This window comes from Thermobia domestica, chromosome 15, assembly GCF_964235325.1.
Source record: "Thermobia domestica chromosome 15, izTheDome1.hap1.1, whole genome shotgun sequence".
Taxonomy (NCBI): Eukaryota; Metazoa; Arthropoda; class Insecta; order Zygentoma; family Lepismatidae; genus Thermobia; species Thermobia domestica.
Window position 1 is genome coordinate 63,307,293 of NC_137468.1, and position 25,729 is coordinate 63,333,021.

Consider the following 25,729-nt stretch of genomic DNA (forward strand, 5'->3'; position numbering starts at 1 on the left):
TACACTTTATCGGTATAGTTCTTTAACATATATACATTTACAGTGGCGTATTTACGATTTTGTTTCAGGGAGCTTTTCTAACTTTCGGAAGGGGGGGGTGGTGGAAATGTGAAAATTTTGCAAGATATTTCATTTACTTTACTATAGTAAGTAAGAATTGGGGGGCTTAAGCCCGGAAGTCCCTCTTAAATACGCCACTGTGTATATATATATATAAGTGTGTTTCAAAACAACACCGATAACAATTGGGAGGTGATTCCTGACACCAAGATAAGACAAAAAGTATAGATCAACCTGGGTGCAGAAATGTTTCTTTCGGTGATATGACAAGCCGAAAAGATGAAAAAATGATTCCAATACTATGGGACCTACCATAATCGGGTCAAAACTTTACTTATATGCTAAAACTTTACTTAGGTACTAATATGTACGCTATCCAAAAATCCATGTTTCAAAATCCTACGGTACTCACGCAACAATTTTTATAGATGGAGTTTGGCTAAGTGCATATAATTTGAAGTACTCACCAACTCCGTTTATAAAACTTGTTGCGGAAGTACCGCAGGATTCTGAAACATGGGTATTTGGTTAGAGCACTTACTAGTTCCTATGTAAAGTCTTGACCCGACTACTGTAGGTCCCATAGAATTGGAGTTATGGACCTTTAAAGTTCATTGATTCATGTTTTTGGCAACCTATAACTCCGAAATGACGGATTTCTGCACCCAGGTTGACCTATACTTTTTATTTTATCTTGTTGTCAGGAATCAAATCTTAAACGTTGTCGTGTTGTTTTGAAATACCCTTCTAAAGTGGCAACAGTAGGTTGATCTGTAGAGCATTCTGACTAACAAAAGAAATTCCCACTTGGAAAAAGTAAGTTTCAGAAACGCAGTGTTGTTGGTTATCCTCATTATAGATGCTTTCAAAGACATTCATAATTATTGTGAGCTTTATTGTTTTTTTCTTTCTTTTCGTAGTATGCGTACTTCAAGCAGATGACACGAGCTGCGATGGTAATCCAGAACCAGTTCCGAAGTTACTGTGAGCATAAGCGCTTCAAGAAGAGTCAGGAGGCAGCTGTGTGCATCCAGAGCTACTACCGCAACTACAAGGAGCAGGAGAGAGGAAGGCAGAGTCGAGAGGGAACCCCAACAGGCTCTGGACTGAAGTAAGTCCAATGTCTTCCAACACCTCCTGCTCTATTGTAGCTGAGGTGGTTTTTGTGGAGCAGAAAGGCAGTCGGTGTTGTTGGGCCTTCATTGCACATATCTGTCTTCTCGTGGCGCACTTCTTTTGCATGTAGTGTGGTGCTTCAGTAATGCTAATTTCTTAGAATACAGTGAAGTTTAACCTAGCATATAGTTAATCTTCACTGTCTCATTTTATGTAAGCTAAATGTGATTGTTTTCTGTAGATCTTTCATTAGGTTCAATGTTGTGTTGTTGGTAAGTAATTTGTTAGTTTACGTGGAAGACATTTCTGGTATGTGTATATAGATATGATTGTGCTTCTTTAAGTACGTAACATTTTACTTTTTTCTTTTTCTTCGCATACTTTCATTTGAAAATTTTGTAACTGTTAGTGTCAGGGATGCAACAAATGTGAAACTTGAGAGAAAACTAGTATAAAAGCTTTTACTGTGGTTTATTTTGTTACTATCCAACTATGGCTGAGGTACAAATGTCTGTCTTAATTTATTTGTCTTGCTTTATGGCTATCCTGAAAATTTTACACGCTTAAATGTAATCATTTAAACTGTACAATGAAACTTCTGTTAAGTGACCACTGCTGATTCCACTGAAAACAGGTCGCTAAAAGGAGTGGTCGCTTAAAAGGGTTCGTATATTATCGTTGCCTTTAAAAAAAAATAAAAAAAAATTACAGCATCGTTGATAAGAATACAAAACACGTAGGTATATTAATGTAGGCATAGATAGGGATTTTTGAAAAAAAAAAAAAATAAAATAAAGATTGAATTAAAACTAACAATCTTTATTTTCTTACAGCTATATTAACTTCTGTTTTTCAGCACTTGGAATTAAAATTACTATTTATGAGAAGGAATCAGCGATGAGATGTGTCTGTTTACTACGTTTTTCTCGAATAATTATTTTCTGAAGTGAGATTACAAGCATGTAAACTAAAGTCACGATACGTGTTCTCTTATTCCAGTTCATAAAATTGCAATTTCATGGAACTGATCTACAGTTGTCAGTTATCCGTGTCCAATTGACTAACGTGCATGCGTAGTCCTTGTTTCGATTCCAGGTGGGATACATGATTCAGATACAAAAGGCCTACTCGGTTTGTCATAAAGACCAGATTGTGTCAGGTGATCAAGTCTAAAGTCATTTCGTGCTAAGTCGAGTCTGGAGATTCCAAATCCAGATGTGAGATATTTCAAGCATGTAATCTCCGCGTGGGTCGTCCTGGGTAATCGAAGAAGATGCACATTTGTTATTATTATTATTGATTTTAATCAAACAACTTGACTTTTAGCAGTTTTCTATCCATATTTACCTTACATCGTTTCTAAACTCTTCACTATGTCTTTGTAATAAGCTTTCAATTAGCCATCTCCTTACTTACTTTAGTTTTAGAGATATGTGGACGAATTCATTTTCTTTTTCATTGATTTTCCATTGACTTTATGTTTCGTGAGTTTTCCACCCATTTTAGAACAATTTCCTTTTTGAATGTAGCATCTACATAGTCCCTTCTACAATTGAGCTGAATTTCAGCCATCTCCCTCTATTACTTTTTGAGATGAGTAGAGGAATTATTTATTTTTCATTGATTTTCCATTGACATTAATAAGATTTCGTGTCTTTTGACTATGTTCCATCTACGTTAGAACAATTTGCTTTTCTGAATATCTCTTGTACATTTGAACTGAATTTCAGCCAACTAACTAACTAACTAACTAACTCTGTGGCCTATGGAACCCGGAGGTTCAATGCCGCGTTTACAAAAGCTCTCCACTGACTTCTATCCTTAGCTAACTGCATCCAGTTTCTACTTTGTATTCCAATCTCTGCGAGATACGTCTTAATATTGTCCTCCCATCTGCGCCTAGGTCTTCCTAATGATCGTTTTCCAGTCAAGACTTTGAAAGCTTTTCTACTTTCTTCCATTCTAGCTACATGACTCGCCCACCTAACCCTCCTAGACTTGACGACCCTAACAATGTTGGGTAAACCATATAAATTATGTAGTTCCTCGTTATGAAGTTTCCGCCATTCCCCATTCCCGTTCCTCTTGGGTCCGAATATTCGTCTCAGGATCTTGTTCTCAAATACTTTCAGTCGATGTTCTTCCCTCAGAGTAAGTGACCATGTTTCGCAGCCATACAGAACAACAGGCATTATTATCGTTTTGTATATTTTAAGCTTCAAATTCCTCGACAGAATTCGCGACGACAAGAGATTTTGAACCGAATAGTAACACGAATTCTCTGCTTTTAGTCGACATTTAATTTCTCCGTGAATATGATTTTCCTTTGTTAATATTGATCCTAGATATTTGAAAGTATCCACTTTATCAAAAGTATTATTTAATATTTTAACGCTTCGATAATTTGCTGTATTACGGTCCCAACGCACTTCCATGTATTTAGTTTTCTCCGCATTTACTTCTAAACCCATGTCCCTGCAAACGTTTAATAAGATCTCTGCATTTCTTTCTATTGTTCTCCTATCATCCCCTATTAAATTTACATCATCAGCATATGCCATAACCTGGTAAATACCGTTCAACTCTAGGCCCTGATTGCTATCTTTGATTTTCCTTATAGCGTATTCCAAAACAAAGTTAAATAATAATGGCGACAACGCATCTCCTTGTTTCAGGCCATTTTCGGCGTGAAAGCTCGTGGACAAAGTTTTCCTACCCGGTCTTTACTTTGGGATTCATTTAAACATATCTTAATTAATCTAATTAGCTTTCTCGGTATTCCAAGTTCTGTAAGAACGTTGTATAATGTTTCTCTTCTAACCGAGCCGTACGCTTTTACATATGGATTTTATCTTTTGATCCTGTGAGAATAAAGATTAGGGGAACATCCATGATATATGAATACTGATATTAGGACCTAAAGTAATTTTCTAGAAGTAGTGGAGTGAAGCAGATGCGTGTTCCACGAATAGTCAGGTCGTGATGTTCAGTGTATTTTAATATTCAGAATACCAAAAACGTATGGTAGAAAGGTGTAAGATAAAACAGTAATTAATTTTTATCTTATTCCTGATAAGTATTTTACATTTGTATTCAAATCGAAAGTTTTCTTCCAAGTGAAAGTAATATTTATCTATCTTAATGAATATATTAAGTATATAGAAAATGAAATGCATAACCCTGTGTTCGTTATGTTATAGGACCATAGTCACTCTGATTTTACATAACTGATAAGGTTTTGTATAAGGAGGCTGCATACTTATATTTGTAATTAAAACAGGCTCACCATATATTTCCGAATCCAAGACGAGATTTCTTGCCTCAATTTCATTCTCGAAAAGATGGAATCTCTTGTTTTTGGATATATGATGTAGAATTTTTCTTTACTGAGCAGAATCCAAGGTTCCATTAAGCGTTAACTTCACACTCTTCCTTGCTTACCGCTTTAGTCTTAAATGTTCGCAAATTCAGTGGATCTTTTCAGTGAAGAAGACTAAGAGAGGTCTGTATCTAATTTAAATTTTAATATAGTTTTATAGTAAGTTCTAAAAGTGTACCCAGTGTGTGCTCTAGTTGTACTTTTGCAATCGTCTTGGATTCTGAGTCGTCTTGGATTCAGAAATATATGGTATATTTTACATGTAATAGCATTGTAAATACTTTGTTCTCTTTCTCACAATCAATAGTAATTTAACCCTTTATTGGGCAGTGTTGCTCTCAAACAACATAACATTCTATTGCGTTATTGCTTTCATACAATATTCATATACATATTTTGCGGGTCGCTTCTTTAGATACTTCTAATCTTCGTCAACAGGGGACAGTCAAATTTAGTATTTTAGAAGCTTTATCTCCTACGTTTCGTGGAAGTTCTTTTTTCATTTTTTTATTTGTGGTTTCTTGCTTTGTAGGAAAATATTTCAACGAAACTGTTGGTAATTACTGAGAGTATTCTTATATTGTATCATAATAGGGCAATACTGCTCAGTACCTACACATAAGACATATTTTATGGCAATGTTGCTTTGAAATAAACACCCTGTAAACCAAAGTACAAAAATACTTTAAAAATTACGAAATTATGATCAGGAAGACATGGTTCAACCATGAAAGCAAACTAAATAATTTAATGGTAATGCCATCAATGCTTGCCAATTAAAGTGTTAAGGAAACAGTGTAAATTAGTGGCCACTTACAAAGTGATTCATACAAAGAAAAGTATAGAGAATCCAAAATATAGTGAAAAGAAGACTATGCACACACACACACACACAAAAGAAACAATATAGTTTTCTTCCTCAATTTTTTATTTTTATTGATTTATTTTGAATAAATTATTTTACATTTTGCAACTGATTCTTTTAAATTATTTGTTTTCGTTTCATTTTTTTTAAATTTACCACTGAGAATGGAAACAATAAAATTTCCGTGAAGTATTGAGTTTAGTGTGATCAGATAGGTGGCGATTTCGTCCCCAGACCCCCTCATTTGCTCGACCTACGGCCTCGTACTTTTCCTATTCCTAATATATCTCTAATTTTAAGAGATCTCGAGATACAGCAATGTATTATAATAATTACAATCCTCACCCTGTTTTCTTCCCGACTTTTCTCTTCTAAGGGAAACATCAGAAAATATTGAAACACGTCTTTAACATGTCTCTACTCTTAGGGGATTTCGAGATAGGACCATATTACTTTAGCAGTAACAACTCTCACACTTTTTTCTTTCTACATTTTCTTTCTTTCTAACTGAAACATTAAAAAAATAACGCTGAAACACGTCTTTAATTATTTTAAATTAAAAGCCTAGATAACAATTTTCATGCCTCTAGTCTTAAGGGATTTCGAGATATGGCCATCTTGTTTTAACAATTGCAACCCTTACTTTTTTTCCTTGCAGGGAAATATCACAAAACGCTGAAACACGTTTTAAATGAAAAGCGTAAATACCAATTTTCATACCTTAACGAATATCGAGATATGGCTATAATATTTTAACAGTTACAATACCCGCTACCCATTTTTATCTGTCCTTCTAGGAAAAATATTTAAAAACACTGAGACATGTCTTTAAATATTTTAAATGGAAAATGTAAATACCAAATTTTATGTCTCTAACAGTAACAAATTTCGAGATATAGCCATCCAATTATAACAACTGTAACACCAATATTTTTCTTCTCGCTTCTTTTCTTCCTTTCTATTGCAAGTATCAAAAAACGGTGGAACACGTGTCTAACTATTTTAAATGAAAAGTTCAAATACTGAATTTCATGTCTCTAATTAAGAATTAATTCCTTTTTGAGTTGCAATATGTTAATTACAATATTATTCCTCTCTAGGAATTTTTATAAAAGATACACATAAAAGTAGAAAGAAACTTTAAAAAAATAAGGGAAAAAAGAAATAGAAAATAATAAATAGACACAATACATCATTTATGCCAATAGAATTCATTAGTAATCAAGATGCGCATTTGTTATTTCGAATGACGATCTCAAAGCTATGAGGGATATAGTATTCAACGCAGATCCTTCCAGTATGGCAATTTTTTGCGGCAGTTTTTCGGTGAATTTTAAAATCGCCCTCCTACTCCCTATGACTACTGGAAGTACTTGAATATTTTCTCGTCATAGAAAATTCTTTCCAGTCTTTTATACTTCTATACCTTTTCCATGTGAGCTTATTCTAGATGGTTACCTACTTCGAAACGAACTATCACATCAGCTGGCATCTTTTTTGTTTTGTTTCAATTATCAAGTCAGGTTTAAATCTTTCTGTCCAATTTCTCTTATTTTCCTTCGTAATTTTATAATTTCTTCTGGTATATTTTGTTTCATTCAGATTTGCTATTTCATCATGACGGTTTATTCGTTTTGGTTTATGAGCAAAGCACTCACCCAGCACATGACCCAATGTTTCTGATTTGTACCGACACTTTCTATATATTAGGTCATATACTAACTTAGCTCTATGTAGTGCAGCCTTTATGCGAGTGTGTTTGATCTTTCTTTGAGTGCGTTAATGAATCTAGCAGAGTTTTTGAAATAATTAACTTCTTTTCCCTGAATTTTTAGATTGGATCATTCTTTGAATTCTCAGCGTCTTTTCTATCATTACTTTCTCCAGTGTGACTCGGGGGGCCGCGGTGGCTCAGTGGTAGAGCGTTCACCTCTGGTGCTTGGGGTCCCGGGTTCGATCCCAGCCCCCGCCAAGTGAACTTTGTGGTGGACAAACACCGTGTGCGTGGGTTTTCTCGGGGTTCTCCCGTTTCCTCCCACTTTCTTCATTCCACCATTTCATTCATTACTCATCATCACCGTCTCCTTTAGCCTAACCGGCATAAGCGTGGGACGTAAAACTCAAAGATTTCATTTCATTTTTCCAGTGTGACTCGACTTACTGTTCCAATTTCAGCAGTATATTTTCGAAGTTTTACCTCAATTCCATCTCGAATCACCAGATTTCTTATTACCTCGTTTCCGTTTTCAGTCAGCCTGAGCTAGCGTCTAACGATTCCTCTTCGAATTATAGATCTGTTACATGGAATAGCCAAACCGCCGTTCCTTTTTCTGACATAAATTATACCATTAATAATAGAATTAGGCAAGTGTAATATTTTCTTAACAAAACACCGTATAATATCATCAGTCTTGTCCATTATCTTTTTCCCTGTTTCCGCCACTATCCAAATACAATAGAATTTTGGCACAAGATGGGTTGTTAACAATTTAATTTTTTGCTTGAATTTTAATCTTAGTCGACCTAATCGAGATAAAATGAATTTCAAATACTCTTCGGGCAAATGAGCAAACTTTGTTCCTTATCGTGAACATAAAAGCCAAATATTTAAGACCTTCATTTACATTTAAAGATTTCACAATTTTAAAGCCTATCTTAACATTTGGATTGGTTACATACCATGATCTTCGGGATGATACTATTTGAAAATTTCCCTGCTGAAATTTTCATGTCCAGATTATTCATAAATTCGTAAACAACATATAATGCTCTTTGAAGATCTTCAGGAGTTCTATAAACTAACAGCAAATCGTCATCATACGCTAGGACTCCGATTTGATAAATGTCAAACCCAATTTTTCCAGGCGTATTCTCCAGTCTCCTCAGTAATTCATCATCAATTAAGAGATGCCGAGATATGGATATCTTAATTATAATAATTGTAATTCCCATCCCTTTTTCATTTCACTCTCTTTTATTTCCTTCTAGATCAAATATCTGTACCTGAGAGCATGAAGTGCGTAAGTCCAATTTTGGCGAAAATGAGTTAAAACTAGTTTTGTATGTCTTTCGGAGGTCTACAACGAATGGTTGGTTCTAATTTGTTGTATACGGGTTGCTGACGTAATTAACCAAGTTTTTAATGTAGTATGTCCAATATGTATTTAGTGCTTAAGTAAGTGTTTTTGCTGTTTTCTGGAAAACAAGGATTTGTGACTTACGCACTTCATGCTCTCAGGTACAGATATCAGAAAAAACTGAAATTTTAAACACGAGGGAAAGAAGTTCCATATATCAAATTTTGTATATCTTCCAGAAATGAAGAGATTCCAAGGTATGGATATTTTAAGATAATAATTTCCACTTCTATTTCCACCTTCCCTGTCGAATTTGCAAAAATCCTTCCTTAGTGGGACGTTACATCACAAATCCTATGCCCGTCCAAATTTCAAGTTTCTAGATTAAGCGGTTTGGCCTGAGCATTGATCAGTCAGTCAGTCAGTTAGGACTTCTTCTTTTATGTATAGGGTTTTCCTAATAAATATGATACTGCAGTATATTAATATTTCGTAAGTCTGAAATAATGTAGAAATAACGAGTCGAATGTACAACTACAATGTAACAAAGAACAGATAAAAAAATCAAATGAATTTAGTGTTCAAATTAAATGTGTTTGACCGTACTAGAATTGTTTGAAGGCAAATATTCCATGTCAAAGGTTGCAATGATAGTTTAATTTGACATTTTACCTTTTTTCTAAGTACTTTCATTCTATCCACACAGTTTCCGCATATTTGTCAGTAGAATAATACTGTTTCTTTCATTGATTTCTTATGTGATGTTATTTTGTTTCATTTCCATTATGAATTGTTTATGGATCAAATTTTTGCACTACCTTACTATCTTATAGCAATTTAATTATCAGCTATTAGGCGAGGACATTTAATAATAATAATAATAATAATAATAATAATAATAATAATAATAATAATAATAATAATAATAATAATAATAATAATAATAATAACAATAATAATAATAATAATAATAATAATAATAATAATAATAATAGTAATAATAGCCTTCAATTCACACTTCAGTGCAGCGAATAGCTTGTAAGGAAAATACAGCACTTTATGTGGTACCGGTATCAAAGTACAACAGTACAGTAACTTAAAATTCAAAAAGAAAGGATGTCAATAAAAGTCAATACGCATAGTAGTTCCTGTGCCACGTTGTTAAAATATTGAAGCTTTCAATTTACTTAAAATAAACAAACAAAGAATAAGATAAGAATAGTAAGAATAGTAGTCTTAAAATTACGTTTTAGCTGAAAATTATTAACGTTATTACTTGAAACAAACAGGTAGATCTCGTTTAAAATAATAATAATAATAATAATAATAATAATAATAATAATAATAATAATAATAATAATAATAATAATAATAATATCTTGGCGGTATGATAGGATTTATATTTCTGGGCTTTTGTCACCTATGGCTATGTTAGCCCATCACGCATGAGGGAAACGTCCGACGTCCCTTGGCGATCACACCATCGAGGAAAGAGAAAGAAGAAAGGATTACGGAAGGAAGGAAGCGACCTGGGACTTATATGTTAGGTATCATTTGCGTGGTGTGAATGAGGAAAACCCAGGAAAATCTCCCTCAGGATGGCTGGCCTGAAAAAGCTTTTACACTTTATCGACCTAGTTTCCTACTGAGAATCGAACCAGGGACTGCTCGTACCAAAGATGAGAGCGTTAGCGACTACCCTACGCGGGGCCACTTGGTGGTATTTTGTTTTGTAAGTTCCGAATAGAACTGTACGGAATGATTGAAGCTGTAAATTTATTATCACAAGTAGTATGTGCGAACTGTTAGGATGTCTCTGTGTCATTGTCATTTATAGGAGTATTTGTGTTACTGCTAGGAGAACATAAACAAAAATAAGATACAATTTGTTAGTTTATATATAGTTCCAAAGGAAATGAACAATATTTTTTTTTATCAGAATAAAAACTGGCGATTATTATTGGCAACGAACAACATACATTTTAGCCCCAAAGAAATTAGTTTTTTTCGATTTTCTTGAAAACTACGCATGTGAATTCACCGTCAAAAATGTTATTTTGTTTACCTTGTTGTCATCTATCGATTGATATGTGTATTAACTTTTAGTTAAACAGGAATTAAAGGCATCAGGAGTTCATGATAATTTTGGGCTATACCTCAAAGGTGATACTTTTATTTGTGTTTGACAAACAGGTAACCCTGGAAAGCTTGCAATGTCAGCTACAAATAGTGGCATCATTTTTCAACATAGTCTCCATTACGGGCAATACATTTGCGCCAACGGGAAACAAAGTTTTGCATACCGTCAGCGAAGAATTGTAGTGGCTGCTCGCGACACTATTGCCGAAGTGCTGCTTTCACCTCTGCGTCACAACTGTAATGTTAGCCCTTAAGGTGATCCTTAAGTTTTGGGAAGAGCAAAAAGTCGTGGGGCGCAAGATCCGGACTATAGGCAGGATGAGGCAGAATGTCAACAACACTTTGCCAGCAGATGGAACAACTTCGAATTTTTTGACGGAAGAGAGAACGTGTGCCGGTACCCTATCGACTGACGCTTCGTTTCCGGGTCGTAATGGTCCATCCACGACTCGTCGCCAGCGATGAGAGTTCGTGGGCGCACAACCTTCCGCAGTCAGAAATTCAATGACAGTCCGCTGTTTCAACCGGACATCACCACTAGATGCCATGGATCGCTTCCTTACTCAGGAATGAAAAGAGATAAGAAGGTGAAAAAAGTGACATTCTATAGCTTAAACATCAGTACATTAATGATAAACAGTTCAGAATGCTTGCAGTCCTATTGACCAAGTAGTGGGCTTGAAGGCATTACTTTCTGAATCGCCCTTGTACATACCTCAGTATCAGTTTCACTTTAGTAGTTTGCTTGGTTTCCGTACAACATCGATTTTTTAGGTTTACAGACAAGTTCGTTTTTCTCGAATTTCTCGAAAATGAAGCATAAGGTTTTACATTCACCAATATCATTTTGTTTAGCCTAATGAGATCTATTCATTGGTAAATGTCAGCTTTGCATACATGTTTTTTTTCTCGTTAAATCCTAATAACAATGTGAAATTAGTATTTATTATAGTTATATAATGTGAAGAATTGTAGGCCGCATATATATTCATATTGTAAAATTGTTTATATATATGTAAATTCTTCTATAATCATTACTTTTTTTGACAGAAGGACGTACTCTCAAAGACGACAGCATCAAGCAGCCAGGAAGATCCAGCAATTTATGAGACAGTCCAAGAACAAGTGAGTACCTGAAATTTACTGATTATTATAAGAATCTTTAATTCGAGTTTTGAAGAAATAAACATTGTGAGAATTAATGTGTAATTGTAAGTAAACGAAAGACAGGTGATGAGAAAAGTTACTACTTCCTAAATAATTTGAAACGTATAATACATCATGTATACAACATTTTAAAAGTAACTTAACACTAATTTCAGCTATGCATAGTGGCAGAGTAGAATGTATGTATATTTTGAATAATTGTAAGCACAAAGTTAATTAAGATATAATGAAAAGGGATAAAATAAACTTCAATAGACCATATTTGCCGGCATATAAGGCGCGCTCCATTTCCTGTATTTAATTTTGAGGAGAAAATATTTTCATTGCATCTTTTAATAATAATAATAATAATAATAATAATAATAATAATACAAAATAATGTTGTGGTAAGAAACATATGCAGAATTAACAGTGCTTAACTAAAAGTGTAGAATCGCACATGTATATGGGAATGTCTGTAGCACATGTTAAGGATACACACACGAGCTCTCTTGTGGCTAAGCGGGTAGTGTATATACCTTTGGCATGGAAGACCCGGGTTGGATTCCTGAGGGGAGTTCATGTGTTTCGGATCCCATGTTAAGTTGTAGGTCCATGTGTCATATAGCCTTGCTGCTGCAAGGGACGCTAAACTCAAACTCAGCTCAACTTACCGAACATGCCGGTTCCTCGTACCTAAATTTGTACAAGCAACAATTTATTAAGAATAACAAAAAGAAATAGCATGAGTTAAAATTGCAATGAAAAGTTAAACCAAAAACACACAAACAGAAAACTCGTAGTGTCACCTTTGTTAGTGGTTAGTTCAACAGAAGTAAGAATCGGTCAACAAATAACATCATTGGCGCTGGTTTCATTGATGCCAACATGAAAAATCGATAGAACGATATCGATTTCTCGATAGTCATAAATACATATCGTGGATCGAGATTTACAAATGACTCTAAGAATTTCTGTCGCATATTTTATAAATGTTATCGGATAGTTTGGCGTCCCGCCATATAATGCACCCCTATCTGTTTTATATTTTGTAAGTGTTTTGGATAATTTGGCTTCTCGCCGTATAATGCGTCTCTCTTAGGCATAATTCGGGACGCTAAAAATATCTTAAAGTTTGAATTGTCCTGCCTAATTCGGGACAGGTAGCTACCCTAGCGCATGTTCGTTTCGAGAAAAGAATACACACTGTGAAACGATAAATACTTACAATTATTGTTTACTACTACTACATTTCTTAAGTCATTGAACTGTTTGAAACGCTGTTTCATATTGTAAGAAAACACGGAAAACATCAAACAATACAGAATCGGGAATTCTTATTGAAACTGAAACTATAAAAATCTGTATCAGTATATAAGATCCATTCCACGTTTGAACTTATTCTCAAGGGATAAAAGTGCGTCTTACATGATGACAAATATGGTATGTAATAACGGAATAGTAAAAAACATTTATGCACTTGAAACAATTATTTACTTCTCTGCATCTACATTTTCTCTTGTGTCTTTTTATATTCCCATTGACGCTGACAATTTGATCACCGAAAATACTTAAGTGTTCGAAAAACTTTTTCCGACGTTAATAAGAAAATCGTTGAATGTATAATCATAATTATATATATATATCGATTGATCTGCAACGTTTAATTTGTAATTAATAAATCAATATAATCTAAGTATTGTAGCACAAATTAAAGATATGAATGTAGCATCTTGATTATTTCAAGCGTTCGAACTGTTAATGAGTCTGATGCGGGCATTACTTCAAATCGGAAACACCAGCCGATTTATTTCATTTTATTATTATTATTATTTCAACACATAACTATCAGTTGGAAGTGTTTTACGAGTATATTCATATACTCTCTACCTATTGAAAATCTTTTATAAATCTTATTTTTGACGTGTACCTACAAAAAGAAAAGTCATGGAGGCCTAATGAATATCAGGGATTAATTTTATTATTAAGAAAGAGACAACTTATAATGTTTTATGGTATTTTGGTATACTTTGGTCTAGTAATTGAGCGTTTGATGTTTTATATAATTTTAAAGCAAAATTTGTCACGGTTGCAGGTGTTGGGTCCTTTTTGATAGAACGATTTTAAATGTCTTTATCTTTGGTAAAATAAAATACATGGTGCATTCTATAGTATACACTAACAGATTACATAAAAAATATTGCATATGTATAATATGCAACGTTCAGAGCACAAGGACATCAAGTCATGTTAACAAAGTTATAAGTAATTACAAACAAAGCATTAATTGGATTTAATTGAGTTAGCGTCCCGTTCAGGAACGAACTTAACAGCTTAACGTGGGATCCAAACCATATGAGCTTTCGTCAGTAATCGAACTCGGGTATCTCATCCGTCTGTTATGCTATCCACATAGCCATGAGGGAAGTCTACAAAAAACATTAACAAAATGAAAGTAACAAACATCAACAAAGTCACATTAGCAAAAAAGACAAAATTTGTACCAAATACTTAAATATAGCAAAAAAACTTACATTATTTTACCTTACAAGAGTCATTTACAGTATCTAGACATGAATCTTTCAGGCTCGGAAAGAAGCTCCCAGATAGAATTCTTAAAGATGTAATATGTTCAAAATGAATAAAAGTTGACTTGATTCTCTAGTGCACTGAACACTTCAATCCAGATACACAAAGGGACGCTTCACCAGATTAAGATGGTATTTTGGAAACCACAGAGCCATACAAAAATGAATAAATACATAAGTAAAAATAATTTTTAAAAAATAAAAGTCTACAAGGATTTACTTCTCTTTCTGCTCTTAAAGATCGAAAATAGTTTAAAAATATTAAAATGGTCTGAGGTTTATGATACTTTTAATGTCATTATTTTAAAATTAATTTTACATACTACACACACACACAAAACTTTATCACATAAACAATTTTGTTATACATCTATTCACGTCAAAGTATTAGCCAATATTATTCTCTTTACTCAGAAATATTGTACTGAAGTTGGGCAGTCATTTCAAATTTACTTATAGAATGAAGGCTACACCTTTTGCTGGTCACAGTACATGCAGGATAAATACAAATCACTTGAATATTGTGTCTAAAACTAATTATTAAGACATAGACGTAAAATGTCTGTTGAACAAGAATTGCTGTGCGTTGCTATTCCCTATTGTTTAATTAGAATGTAAGTTTTCAGTAATAATAATAATAGTAGCGTACTGAATGAAGTAGATAAGTTAGATTAAAGCTAAACATATTCAGTAAGAGTAAATTGTTTGTGCAATATACTTAAAAAACTTTTAAGTAGTTCTGTTAGGCACTTTTGCTTACTATGTTTATTCAGAGTGCCCCCAGTGACTATAACTATTTATTGTCTTGCTTCAAATATACATATAAGTATTCACCTTGGGATTTCTAACTTCACCATGTACTTTTCATTACGCATGCATAGCTCATGGGATATTTGTCCAGCAAATTCGGTGAGTGTCTTGTTGTGATGTTTGTGGTATTGTTATCTACCGTACAATTGTTCCTTTATTAGATGTTTGAATTGTCGACATTAATTTCTATAATCAAATACTTTTCATATGAAAGAAATATTCATAAACTATCTCAATCTGAATTCGGAGTATACTTCAATCAGGAATCTTCGTTTTATATACTGTATTCTTAGTTATTGAAAATGGAAGTCTCTTTAATTAAGCTTAAAACAAATCACTAGGTTTTGCATGAACTGTAATTCGAGTTGCTAGACATACAGCTACTTATTGATCTTTTTCGAAAGTAAAGAGTTCGGTTGAATGTGTTCCTGTGCGATGAGCAGGTGAATAAAGTCATTTGTTTATGTGAGGTTCATAAAGGGAAGAAACCTATCAAGAAATAAAAAGAAACCAAAGTAATATTAAAATAATTGCAGTGCTGAAGTACGTATCATGAAGTGATATACCGTTCTGGGCAAACAGAATGGCCAGACTACCTAGACAAAGGACATTACATATAGTTGGTTACTGAGCGTATGGAACACATTATGATAATAATTACTAACTCATCTATATAATGTTCCTTTTATGTCTTTTGTGGCCGATATTTCAAATGCTTCCTGCAGGTTCTTATCTTCAGGGCTTAGGCTCAGAACTTCTTCTATGCTAATCTTCACATAGTGTCACGTAACAACATTGGTGAGTATATAAAAAGTATTTATAATATAATATAATTTGATTAGTGCACTAACAACTAAGCAAACCGGTTTTTGTATTTTAGGAATCTTATCTTCTAATCTTCTGCGATAGTATGCCATTTGTATTATATACTGTATGACATAATATGAGTATTGTTATGCCATTTGAACATTTATTGGCAACTGTGCTTAATATCCCATCACAGCACAGACAAGAATGTGAACATCCATCGATTGGAAGACGTTACAATGCTCATCGTAGGAGTTTACAAGGATAAGATTCCAAAAATGTACAAATAAACAGATTTAATTAGTTGTTAGTGCACTGACAAATTGTATTATATTATAAATACTTTTTATACTGGCTCTGTTTTTATGTGATACTATGTGGAAAATTAGTGCACTGACAAATCGTACTATATTATAAATACTTTTTAGACTGGCACTGTTTTTATGTGATACTATGTGAAAAAATTTATTAAAGAAATTCTACGCCTAAACCCTGAAGATAAGTCAAACATCGACAATAAAACAAATAAAAGGAACATAAAGGAAGGTGGGTTAGACATTACATAGGCTTGGCCACTTTTTTTTTCATCAGGACTGTGCATCTTTTATGATGGTCAACTCAGAACTTCAATATTTTAGTACTGCTTTGACCAGTGAGTTTGTTTCTATTCGTGATCTTTCTATTCCTTTTGTTTCTATTCGCTCTTGATGTTTCTATTCTTTGCTTTATTTTCAACCACATTAACAAGGCTACAAAAAAGAAGAAAAGCCTAAAGTCAGAGAGTGGAAACATTTTACTGAAAATAAGTTACAGTTGGCGATTTTGGAGCATAATTGAAATTTATAACTGTTGGAAGAAGTGTACAGAAATTGAAGAAAAGTACTTTGAAAGAAAATTTATATTATTCTATTTGATGCACGATGATACCTAATATTTGTAGCTATACAATATAAATTATTTTATTATAAAACTAAATATAATAACATGTTGCCTTAATAACTTTCCAGCAGCAGCACACAGCATACTAGTCAAAATTCGATGTTCATATTCAAGATGGAACGCAAATATGTACTTTGTTTTGGAAAAAGTGAATGCTACGTAACTGCTTTTATGGCGACCTAAAGAAACTATTAAGACTTGCCAAAATATACAGCAGCAGTTGTATATTGTAATATATCTTATCTGTTGTATATGATGCGCATGCTACAAAGTGATTATTAGCTTTTAACTTCCCTTTCTTCTAAATGGAAAGACACTTTTTGTTTCATTTTCATGTAACTTTAACGACGATAACCATCGAACAACTTAATCAATTAATGAATGCTATCTTACGTGTGCTTTGCGACCATCATTAGGCATTGCTGGTTCTCAATCATAAAACGTCCACAGATGATTAGTTAACACTCAATAACTACGCAGTTGTAAAGAAAATAAGCCGTATCTCTAAGAGCGCAACAATACTAGCTCTTCATTTATTTTAATACAGATACAATTTGGCCATTCACCTTTCACTAACTAACATTACCTTTAACTAACATTCACCTTTCATGTGTCTTGAAAATCCTAATCGGTATTCCTGGTAATATTTTTGGCAACTAATCATGTCGCCTTTGACAACCAGATATTAAAATAAAGAATTTTGACTTCAAACGTACTTTCACACATTATTTAACTTAATGCATATTTAACTTTATTCACAGAAAACCCTAAAATCAGTAACAACTTTATAAAATGTTCCTGATATGATTGCTAGATTTTTCAGAGAAACAAAAGGAAGATTTTTAGATTTTTCAGAGAAAGAAAAAGATTATTTTTTTGCAATATGTAATTTTCAAAATTTACATAACAGAGGTATATGAATGGGTGAAAATCATAACAGTATGAGTGCATATATTTGTTTTCGAAAAAAAGTTAGTCTAAAGTTGGCTGATCCCGTACGTTTCGTAAAACAAAACAAAACAAAAAAAAAAGTGCTATTCTAAACAATTATATATCTGACAAATTACATTATTCTCCTTAAATCTCTTTGCCACACGAATTTTCTGTTATGTAATTGACATTTATGACCAAAATGATATTTATACCGTACCATCATCGTTTCCACCCATCCATATAAGATTTCACATAGTGAAATCTTGAACATGGGTTAGATAGGAGATAAGAACCCAACTTGTATTTCCTCTCTGGGTTGTGTTATTGACACTATATGAGAAATCATTTCTTCTAGTTATTTTTTTTTTTTTTTTTTTTTTTTTTGCATTAACTTATTAAAACATTTTAAAAGTATCAGGGTCCATTATTTTTTATTTATTAAGAAAACGGAAATAATATCTTTACGAGAAAAATAAAAAGTATAACGTAAAATGAGTCGGAAAAACAAAACTTAGGAAAGAAATGTAAGATCTGGCAATCTTAGTTCGTAATTAATACACACAATAGCTGACAACTAAAAGCAACACACAATAACTATTTACAAACGCTTTGTATAATACAATTTGTATATGTAAAAAAAATCTTAAATAACGTAAAATTATTTACGAAGCCGTTGCTCTTCTTTTAACGTCTGGCTGTCGAAGGCAACAAGATTGATTGCCGAAACCATACCAGAATATAATGTTCTGGTTAAGATTTCTGAGGCACGCAAAAGGTGAACGTTAGCTTATAATGGTATGGTAGCAAACACCGAAAAACTGGAATTCTAAATTTTTTGTTCACGTGTTCTTCAAGGTTTACTTAAGTTGATCGCGTAATAAATTATTTATATCATTATAAATCAAAGTGTACAATTGACGCATGTTTAACTGACATTAAAAGAAGGAAAATGCTTTCTTTTTTTTTCGACCATTTCTAATACGTCCAATAGTTGAACCGATGATTGCAGAAAGAACTTTAGTCCATTTTGTATAGCTTTCAGATATCAAAGAAAAAAATATTTAAATGCAGGACTGCAGAAATTTCATACGCTCAATAGTAGTATTGCGTCTACACCGTTGTAACGCTTACCATTTCTATACACGAAGTTGCGTATACTCCGAGAAAATTGAAAAAGTTCATAAACCAAATTTCAGAAAAATGTAGCTCGGGCTTTTTCTGTTTTCATCGATTCCAATATAAATCTGATAACGGTTTTGAAAACTGCTGTTGCCTTCATCTGATCAAAAGTTTTTCAAGCTTACAAGTGTGATGTCCTCCTACTCAATCTTTCTTGTATTCCCATTCATTGTGAATTTGTTAGATACTACCGTATAAATCTGTTAGATCATAATTCTGTAGAATATAAAATTCCGATTTCACGCTATCACTGTGAATTCATCAGGAACTTGAAAGCGGAATTATATTCAGACATCATTTTATAAGCCATAATTTTGGATAAATGACGCCATGTTGTCTATATTGCTTTCCTAGTAGTAGAAATATGCTACAGTGGTAATTTTGTGGTGGCGCTACAGTGAAGTCTGTGAAAATACGAGGGTTGGATAAAAGTAATTGCAACATTGTTATAATTCGTACAATGCGTAGAACATCCGCTACATTCCACCAACATAATCACTTTCCATCTATATTACCTTCTACCACATGTGTAGAAGGTTTCGTAGACTATTAGCGCATCCATCTTTATCGATGCCCCGTAAAGACCGCCATGTGGGACGGATGATGGCTTCGCTTGTGTCGGAGTGTTTCTCGCGAAGTAGTTCCTTCATTTTGGCGAGAAAATCGTATTCTCACGGGCATATATCAGGTTAATACGGTGAATGTTCTATTATTTCTAACTGCCACTGATGTTCAGCTGGCATCCCGGTACGAAGCATGGCAGTCCATGGTACAAGTATAAAGATGGCGACGTGTGAAAGAACTTTCGTATTTCGGTAGATGCCATTCGAAGCTAATGGGCACAGGTTTTGAAGCAGATATTAGGAGACACGGTCGCCACTCAACATCCAAGAAATGTGGTTCAGGAAATGTTCACTCAAAGTCCTCAAAAATCACAAAGACAGGCATCTTACGAAAATGGTTTAACCCGATGCGCAATCCGAACTGTCCTGAAGGAAGAGTTGAATTTTCATCCATGGAAATTACTGCCGAGATTTTGTAAATTTAGTCTTGGACTATCTCCAGAAGTATGTCGCAAACATCTCAACCGTTTATGAAAACTAGTGGATAATGATGGTGCTTATGTGAAATTCTAACAATGCATAACAATTCTTTCATTGTAAGGAACAAAATGCTTTAATGGTTAAACAAGTTACAAACAATTTGTAATGAGTTAATTCCCGCCCATCCTGTATTTACATTAGCATACACTACTATTTTGATAACATCTTCGTTTATACAGCCATATAGCTATGACGGAGCTCCGTCCAGCTAATCCTTCTGTTAATAAAGTTATTCATTATACTATAATATGCGGAGAGGACTTTATAGCACCGGCACAAGACGCCAAAGACTGGTTCGATTCTTGGTCCGATCGCATTTTTTCCCCCTTTGAATGTTAATAATACCTTCTGTAGTCAGTTTTTGCTCTGTGAGTTATATTTTTCCTCCTTTCCTGAGATTCGACTTTTCCTGAAATATCACGACTGTGTCTGATATGCTGTTATTGGAAAATTTTAAGACAAGATGAATTGATTCAGTTTATTAGCTTTTATACGCCCTTCTTTGTTCATTCTTTTGCTTGAAATTGATTTTATAAAATAAATAAATAAATAAAATGTACTGAGAATTTTCTTGAGTTATATTGTATAATTAAATTGAATATACAATTAATCGTATGCACATGAATTAGTAAGAAATAAAAATAAGTTTTATTAGATAGTTTCTAGTTTTGAACATAATTATTTGTTAATTGATAGTATATAAGTTCTTTATCTCACAAAATAATTTTATTGAGCATTAAACCCACTTTCTTAAGGATTTAAGTTAAACGAAATATTTCTTTTTGTAGATTACAGAGAGAACGTGCTTTGGCAGCAGAAAGAGAGAGGCAGGGGGTCCCGTCAGTATCCCAGGTGGATGTCCCGCAAAGGTTGCACTCTCGGGACAATACGGCTTGCATCGATCCAAATAAAACTAGGTGAGATATATGAATTCTGCTATTGTTTTCTTTTATAGCCTTCTCATGAAGTTGATTTCCTGCATTATGGTCTCCTTAAAATGAACCAGTTCACTATGATTCTCTAGAATAGTGAAGACCAAATGGCGGCTCGCGAATAAAAATGTATAATTTGTTCCTTTTCTTTTAACTTATGCGTAACAGGAAGAATGTTATTAGCCATCATAATATGGCTGATTCGAGATTTGACTTTTAACTGTGAAAATATTTGCTTTAATCCTTCGATCTCCAACCAATTGTAACAGGTAAGACCATTTTTACTGTGTCGAGTTTTAGAAAAATACCGATTTCATAGTTACTTTCAAGTTCGTAGTTCAGGGCCTATTTCATAGTTCATAGTTCAGTTGGCTTAATCTAGACACATAAAACAAGAAGCAGTGCGAGCGGTTCCAGGTTCGATTCCCGGTGGGGTCACTTGGTCGAAAAAGTGTAACACGCTTTTTCAGGCCAGCCACCCTGAATGAGGTTTTCCTGGGTTTTCCTCATTCTCACCAGGCAAATGCCGGGGTGGTACCTAACTTACAGGTCCCAGGCCGCTTCCTTCCTTCCCCAATCCTTTCTTCCTTCCCTTTCCCCGGATTATGTGCTCGCCGAGGGACGTCATCCCTCAAATCGTGATGACCTTAGATGCCGACAGCCCAGAAATCTAAATCCTAAATCCCTAAAACAAGAAGCAGGATACGTAGAACAGAACAAAGAACAAATTCATTCATAACATTGAATAAATCTGACATGTTTTTAATTTGCCATCTTTTTAAGGGAGTTAGGTATACTGACACTTTTTTTTTTTTATCTATTTACCTTGTTTCTGTCCGTTCATCTTTTTTGCTGGATAACTATTAATTTTTGCTAGGACGTAGAGGATCAGTAGTTAGGAACCGAGTTCCTTGATGAAGGTGATCTATCTACCGGAAGGGATAGAAATCAACCATTTCCTGTTTTAATGTTGATCACTATAGAGCAAGGACGGTAATAGATAGCGAAGCGGTTTCCTGTAATCAATCAACCACCCCAAGAGTAGGTTCCATTTCCACTCTTAATATCTCTACTGAAATGGACATAGTAGAAATCTATTACCACGTCCGGTTTCAATTTTAATCAGAAAAATATTTATGTTTTAGTTTTCCTGGGTACAAGTATGGTTCTTATTTTGCTGCGGGCTGCATTATTGATCACTGCTCTAGAACATGCTTCTCTGTAAAGTGTGAAATAGTCGTTCTAGCTCCGTTGAAGAGTGGAAAAAACTATGCCCGATATTGTTACAACGGAATGTGGCTACCAGCAGCGTTAATTTTTGTAAAATGTTGGGAGGGGGGGGGATTGTTTATGAATGTGTGTATATTTTGTTGTAAGATATCATATATTAGAGAACTCAAGCAAACTTTGGACCCCATCCCTGCCAGGATTGACTCCCGTAGTGGTGACTATCTTTATGGATGAAGAGAGAAGGAAAGTTGGTTTACAAATGTGAAATAATAAGACAAAGACAAAAATAATTATACAATTATCGTATTTTTATTTCTGACATTATCTTATTTTTTCACTTTTTTGAACTAATTTTCTCTGTGTTTTACACTATACTACATGCAGTAAATTTATTAGCAGAAGTGTTCGTTCGTCGCACAGGAAGAATAAGGCTTAAAAAATAAAATTAGAAATTTGAATATTGTAGAAATCACACTCTGTAACCCTTTAGGAAAGGAAGGCAAGTTTTTACTTTGGTCATTTCCTTCTATGAATCGATTCGTAGAGAACTAGTTTCTCGGAACAATTCATTAAATATTACTAGGAATCAGTACCTAACCTAATCTACCCTTACATAACCCAACCATCAATAGTAAGTCATCACTTGAGTCGATACAAGTAACGAATCTAGAAAAACAGATACATTCTGAAAACCGGAACCAAAAGATCAAAATCACTGATTCGAATAAAATAAATGAAATGACCAAAGTAAAAACCTGCCGTTAAGGAATATTTGAAAACACTGAAATATGTATACAGCCATTTTAATGAGATTGTATGTCGAATTTAACACCTCCAACTTAACACAAATCACCACATTGGGTACATTTTGAATAAAGAAAGGAAATTTGAACATAGAAATTTCTCCCTTTTCTTCTTAGGATTGGAACTTTCGAAGACGCTGAAACGTGTATTCCCCTATATATTTCACGTAATTTTCACGGACATATCTGTAATGTAAAAGGTTCAATTCCATACGTGTTTTTATTTATTTTGTTTCAATTCACGTTTCAAACACACTGACTTCGTTCATAATCAGTATTTAAATAATTTAAGAATTGTTGTACACTTTTTGTGGTATAATTTTAATAATTGTTACATTTTATAATTTTATATTTCAACTAGCCTTTGGCTAGCTGCGAGCTCTGCCCCCAGTCCGCCGCGTTTGTTCGGCCTATGGCCTGACATCTCGTATGGATCAGCCTTCGCATCAACAGTGAATTTCATGCATTTGCTCTTGGTGTTTCTTGAATTTGGCCAGCTGAGGGCTTTGCCCCCAGACCTCCGCGTTTGGTTGACCTACGGCCTCGCACCTCTTAAACCCACAATTCTACCGAATTTCAAGTTTCTTTTCGTATTTCAACTATCTAAAAGATAAGATTTTGTATCCCAAGAAAACGTCCATCTAAGTAACATGGAAATTTCTTCATCCCTCTTTAGACCTCTTAGAAAATAAAAATATTCAGTTTTGGCAACGTGAACCGGAAGTACCTATTATTTTATATCAGTTCATGTAGTCTTATATATAGTTAGGATATAACCGTTTTCTTAATTATTATTATTATTACCTTCGTTGTACTTATTATTATTATTATAATAAAATATTCCAAATATCCCTCAATTTCAAACCTTCCTCTCTGGTCAATGCACGGTACGCCGAAGATCCCGGGTACGGTTCTCTGTCCAGCCATGCTTTTTTTCATTCTTTGTATATCATTGAATCCACACCTATAGAGGAGTTGGTGGTTAAAAATCAGTTGTCTCCTCATTTTATTAATATATAGAGAAAATGAATGTTATAGCTCTCTAGGAAGTTGTATTTCCGAATACGCTGAACCACTTATTTAAAATTAAGAGTTATATACCGAATTTCACGTTTCCAGCTTAAGCGAACACGCAGAAGTTTCTGAATGAAGAAAGGAAAATTTGATTATTATAGAAATGTCCCTCGTAGGAGCGGAATTTTCGAAAACGCGGAAACATGTACCCCTATTATTATTATTAGTAGTAGTAGTTTTATACCAAATTTTACGCCTCCAACTTGAACGAATTTTTACGTTCGATACTTTTTGAATAATTAAAAAAGTAAATTTGGATATTGTAGAAATTCTTTGGGTATTGTACTCCCCTTTACCCCCTTCTGAGCAGAATTTTTGAAAACTCAGAAACATGTATTCCTTTATTTTTAATTGAGAGCTTATATATATACAATTTTACACTTCCAACTTAAGCCAATTATCACATTCGTCACTTTCTCAATATAGAAAGGAAAAGATGGATATTATAGAAAGGATCCCCTTTTTCCCTTTCTGGAGTGGAAGTTTCCTGGATACATTAAAAAAAAATATTCCCACAGTTTTAATTAAAAGTTTGTACACTGAATTTCACATCTACAACTTAAGCGAATCCACACATTTGGTACTTTTAAAATAAATAAAGGGAAATTTGAGTGTTATAGAAATTGTCCCTCTTTCCCTCTTAGAATCGGTAATTTCGAAAATAATAAAATGGGTCTTTTCTTATTTTTTAATGAATCCTCTACGATGCCGAGACTCAACTCTCTAACTTCAGGGATTCATGAGACACTAAAGTCTTGGCAGAAGATTTATCTTCTCCCTTTAGGAAATGTGTTTCAGAAAATCCTTAAAAATATAAATACACTATAAGCTAAGCACATTTATTCGATACGAAAACGGGACATTGGGAACCAAATACACCAACTAGTGAACAAAGCCACTGCAAGAACAGCACTAGGTATAAGAACTAGAAGAGCACTGTTGCCAATGTCTATTTTTCATTTTCTCGAAATAAATCATTGCAAATGTAGATACGTAGCATCGAGCTATGCACCTCTATGATTATACAAATTATTTCTGGGGCTGCGAGGTAAACTATGCCACGTCACTTTTTGGCAGAAATTGAGTTATCATATTTTTCTTACCTACATTACTGCGAGGGAACTAGGAAAAATTTTGAGATCTGGACAACTGGAACGCAGGAAGTGAACAATTTTTCCGTCAATAAACAATCGACGCAATTCAACAAAATAATGTCTTGAAAACACTTTTTCTCTTGTATAAAGTTAATATTTTATGACTTACATTACTTTACTTCTCAGTTCCAGATTCGCATTCATGTTATTGAGACATGAATATAGATTATCACTTATGAATAATAATTTACTATTGACCAATATTAAAAATGTGAAGAAATTTCAATTTAGTTAAAACGACAAGACAGCCGGGAAATAAGATGAAAAGTACTGGTTGTAAATATTTCTAGTAATTTTAGTGAATTTATGATTTCTTGGTAGATTATTTGTGCAGTAAAAATAAAGTTATAATCTCATGTAGCCTATTACGTATATGAGTAAGTAGTCTAGTCCTA

General features: G+C 33.7%; 1 protein-coding gene and 1 long non-coding RNA gene across 3 annotated transcripts in view; one reads left to right on the forward strand and one right to left on the reverse strand.

Annotated features, from left to right (window-relative positions):
• Camta (Calmodulin-binding transcription activator) overlaps nucleotides 1-25,729 on the forward strand; it is a 1,249,189-nt gene that overhangs the window by 1,221,944 nt on the left and 1,516 nt on the right. The window contains exons 24-26 of the mRNA XM_081739735.1: nucleotides 981-1,171; nucleotides 11,687-11,761; nucleotides 20,930-21,058. Coding sequence (XP_081595861.1) covers nucleotides 981-1,171; nucleotides 11,687-11,761; nucleotides 20,930-21,058 — 395 coding nt within the window. The remainder of the gene's footprint in view (nucleotides 1-980; nucleotides 1,172-11,686; nucleotides 11,762-20,929; nucleotides 21,059-25,729) is intronic.
• The window catches only part of LOC145671052 (uncharacterized), a 583,222-nt gene that overhangs the window by 33,769 nt on the left and 523,724 nt on the right, over nucleotides 1-25,729 (reverse strand). The gene's annotated exons all lie outside the window — the stretch shown is intronic.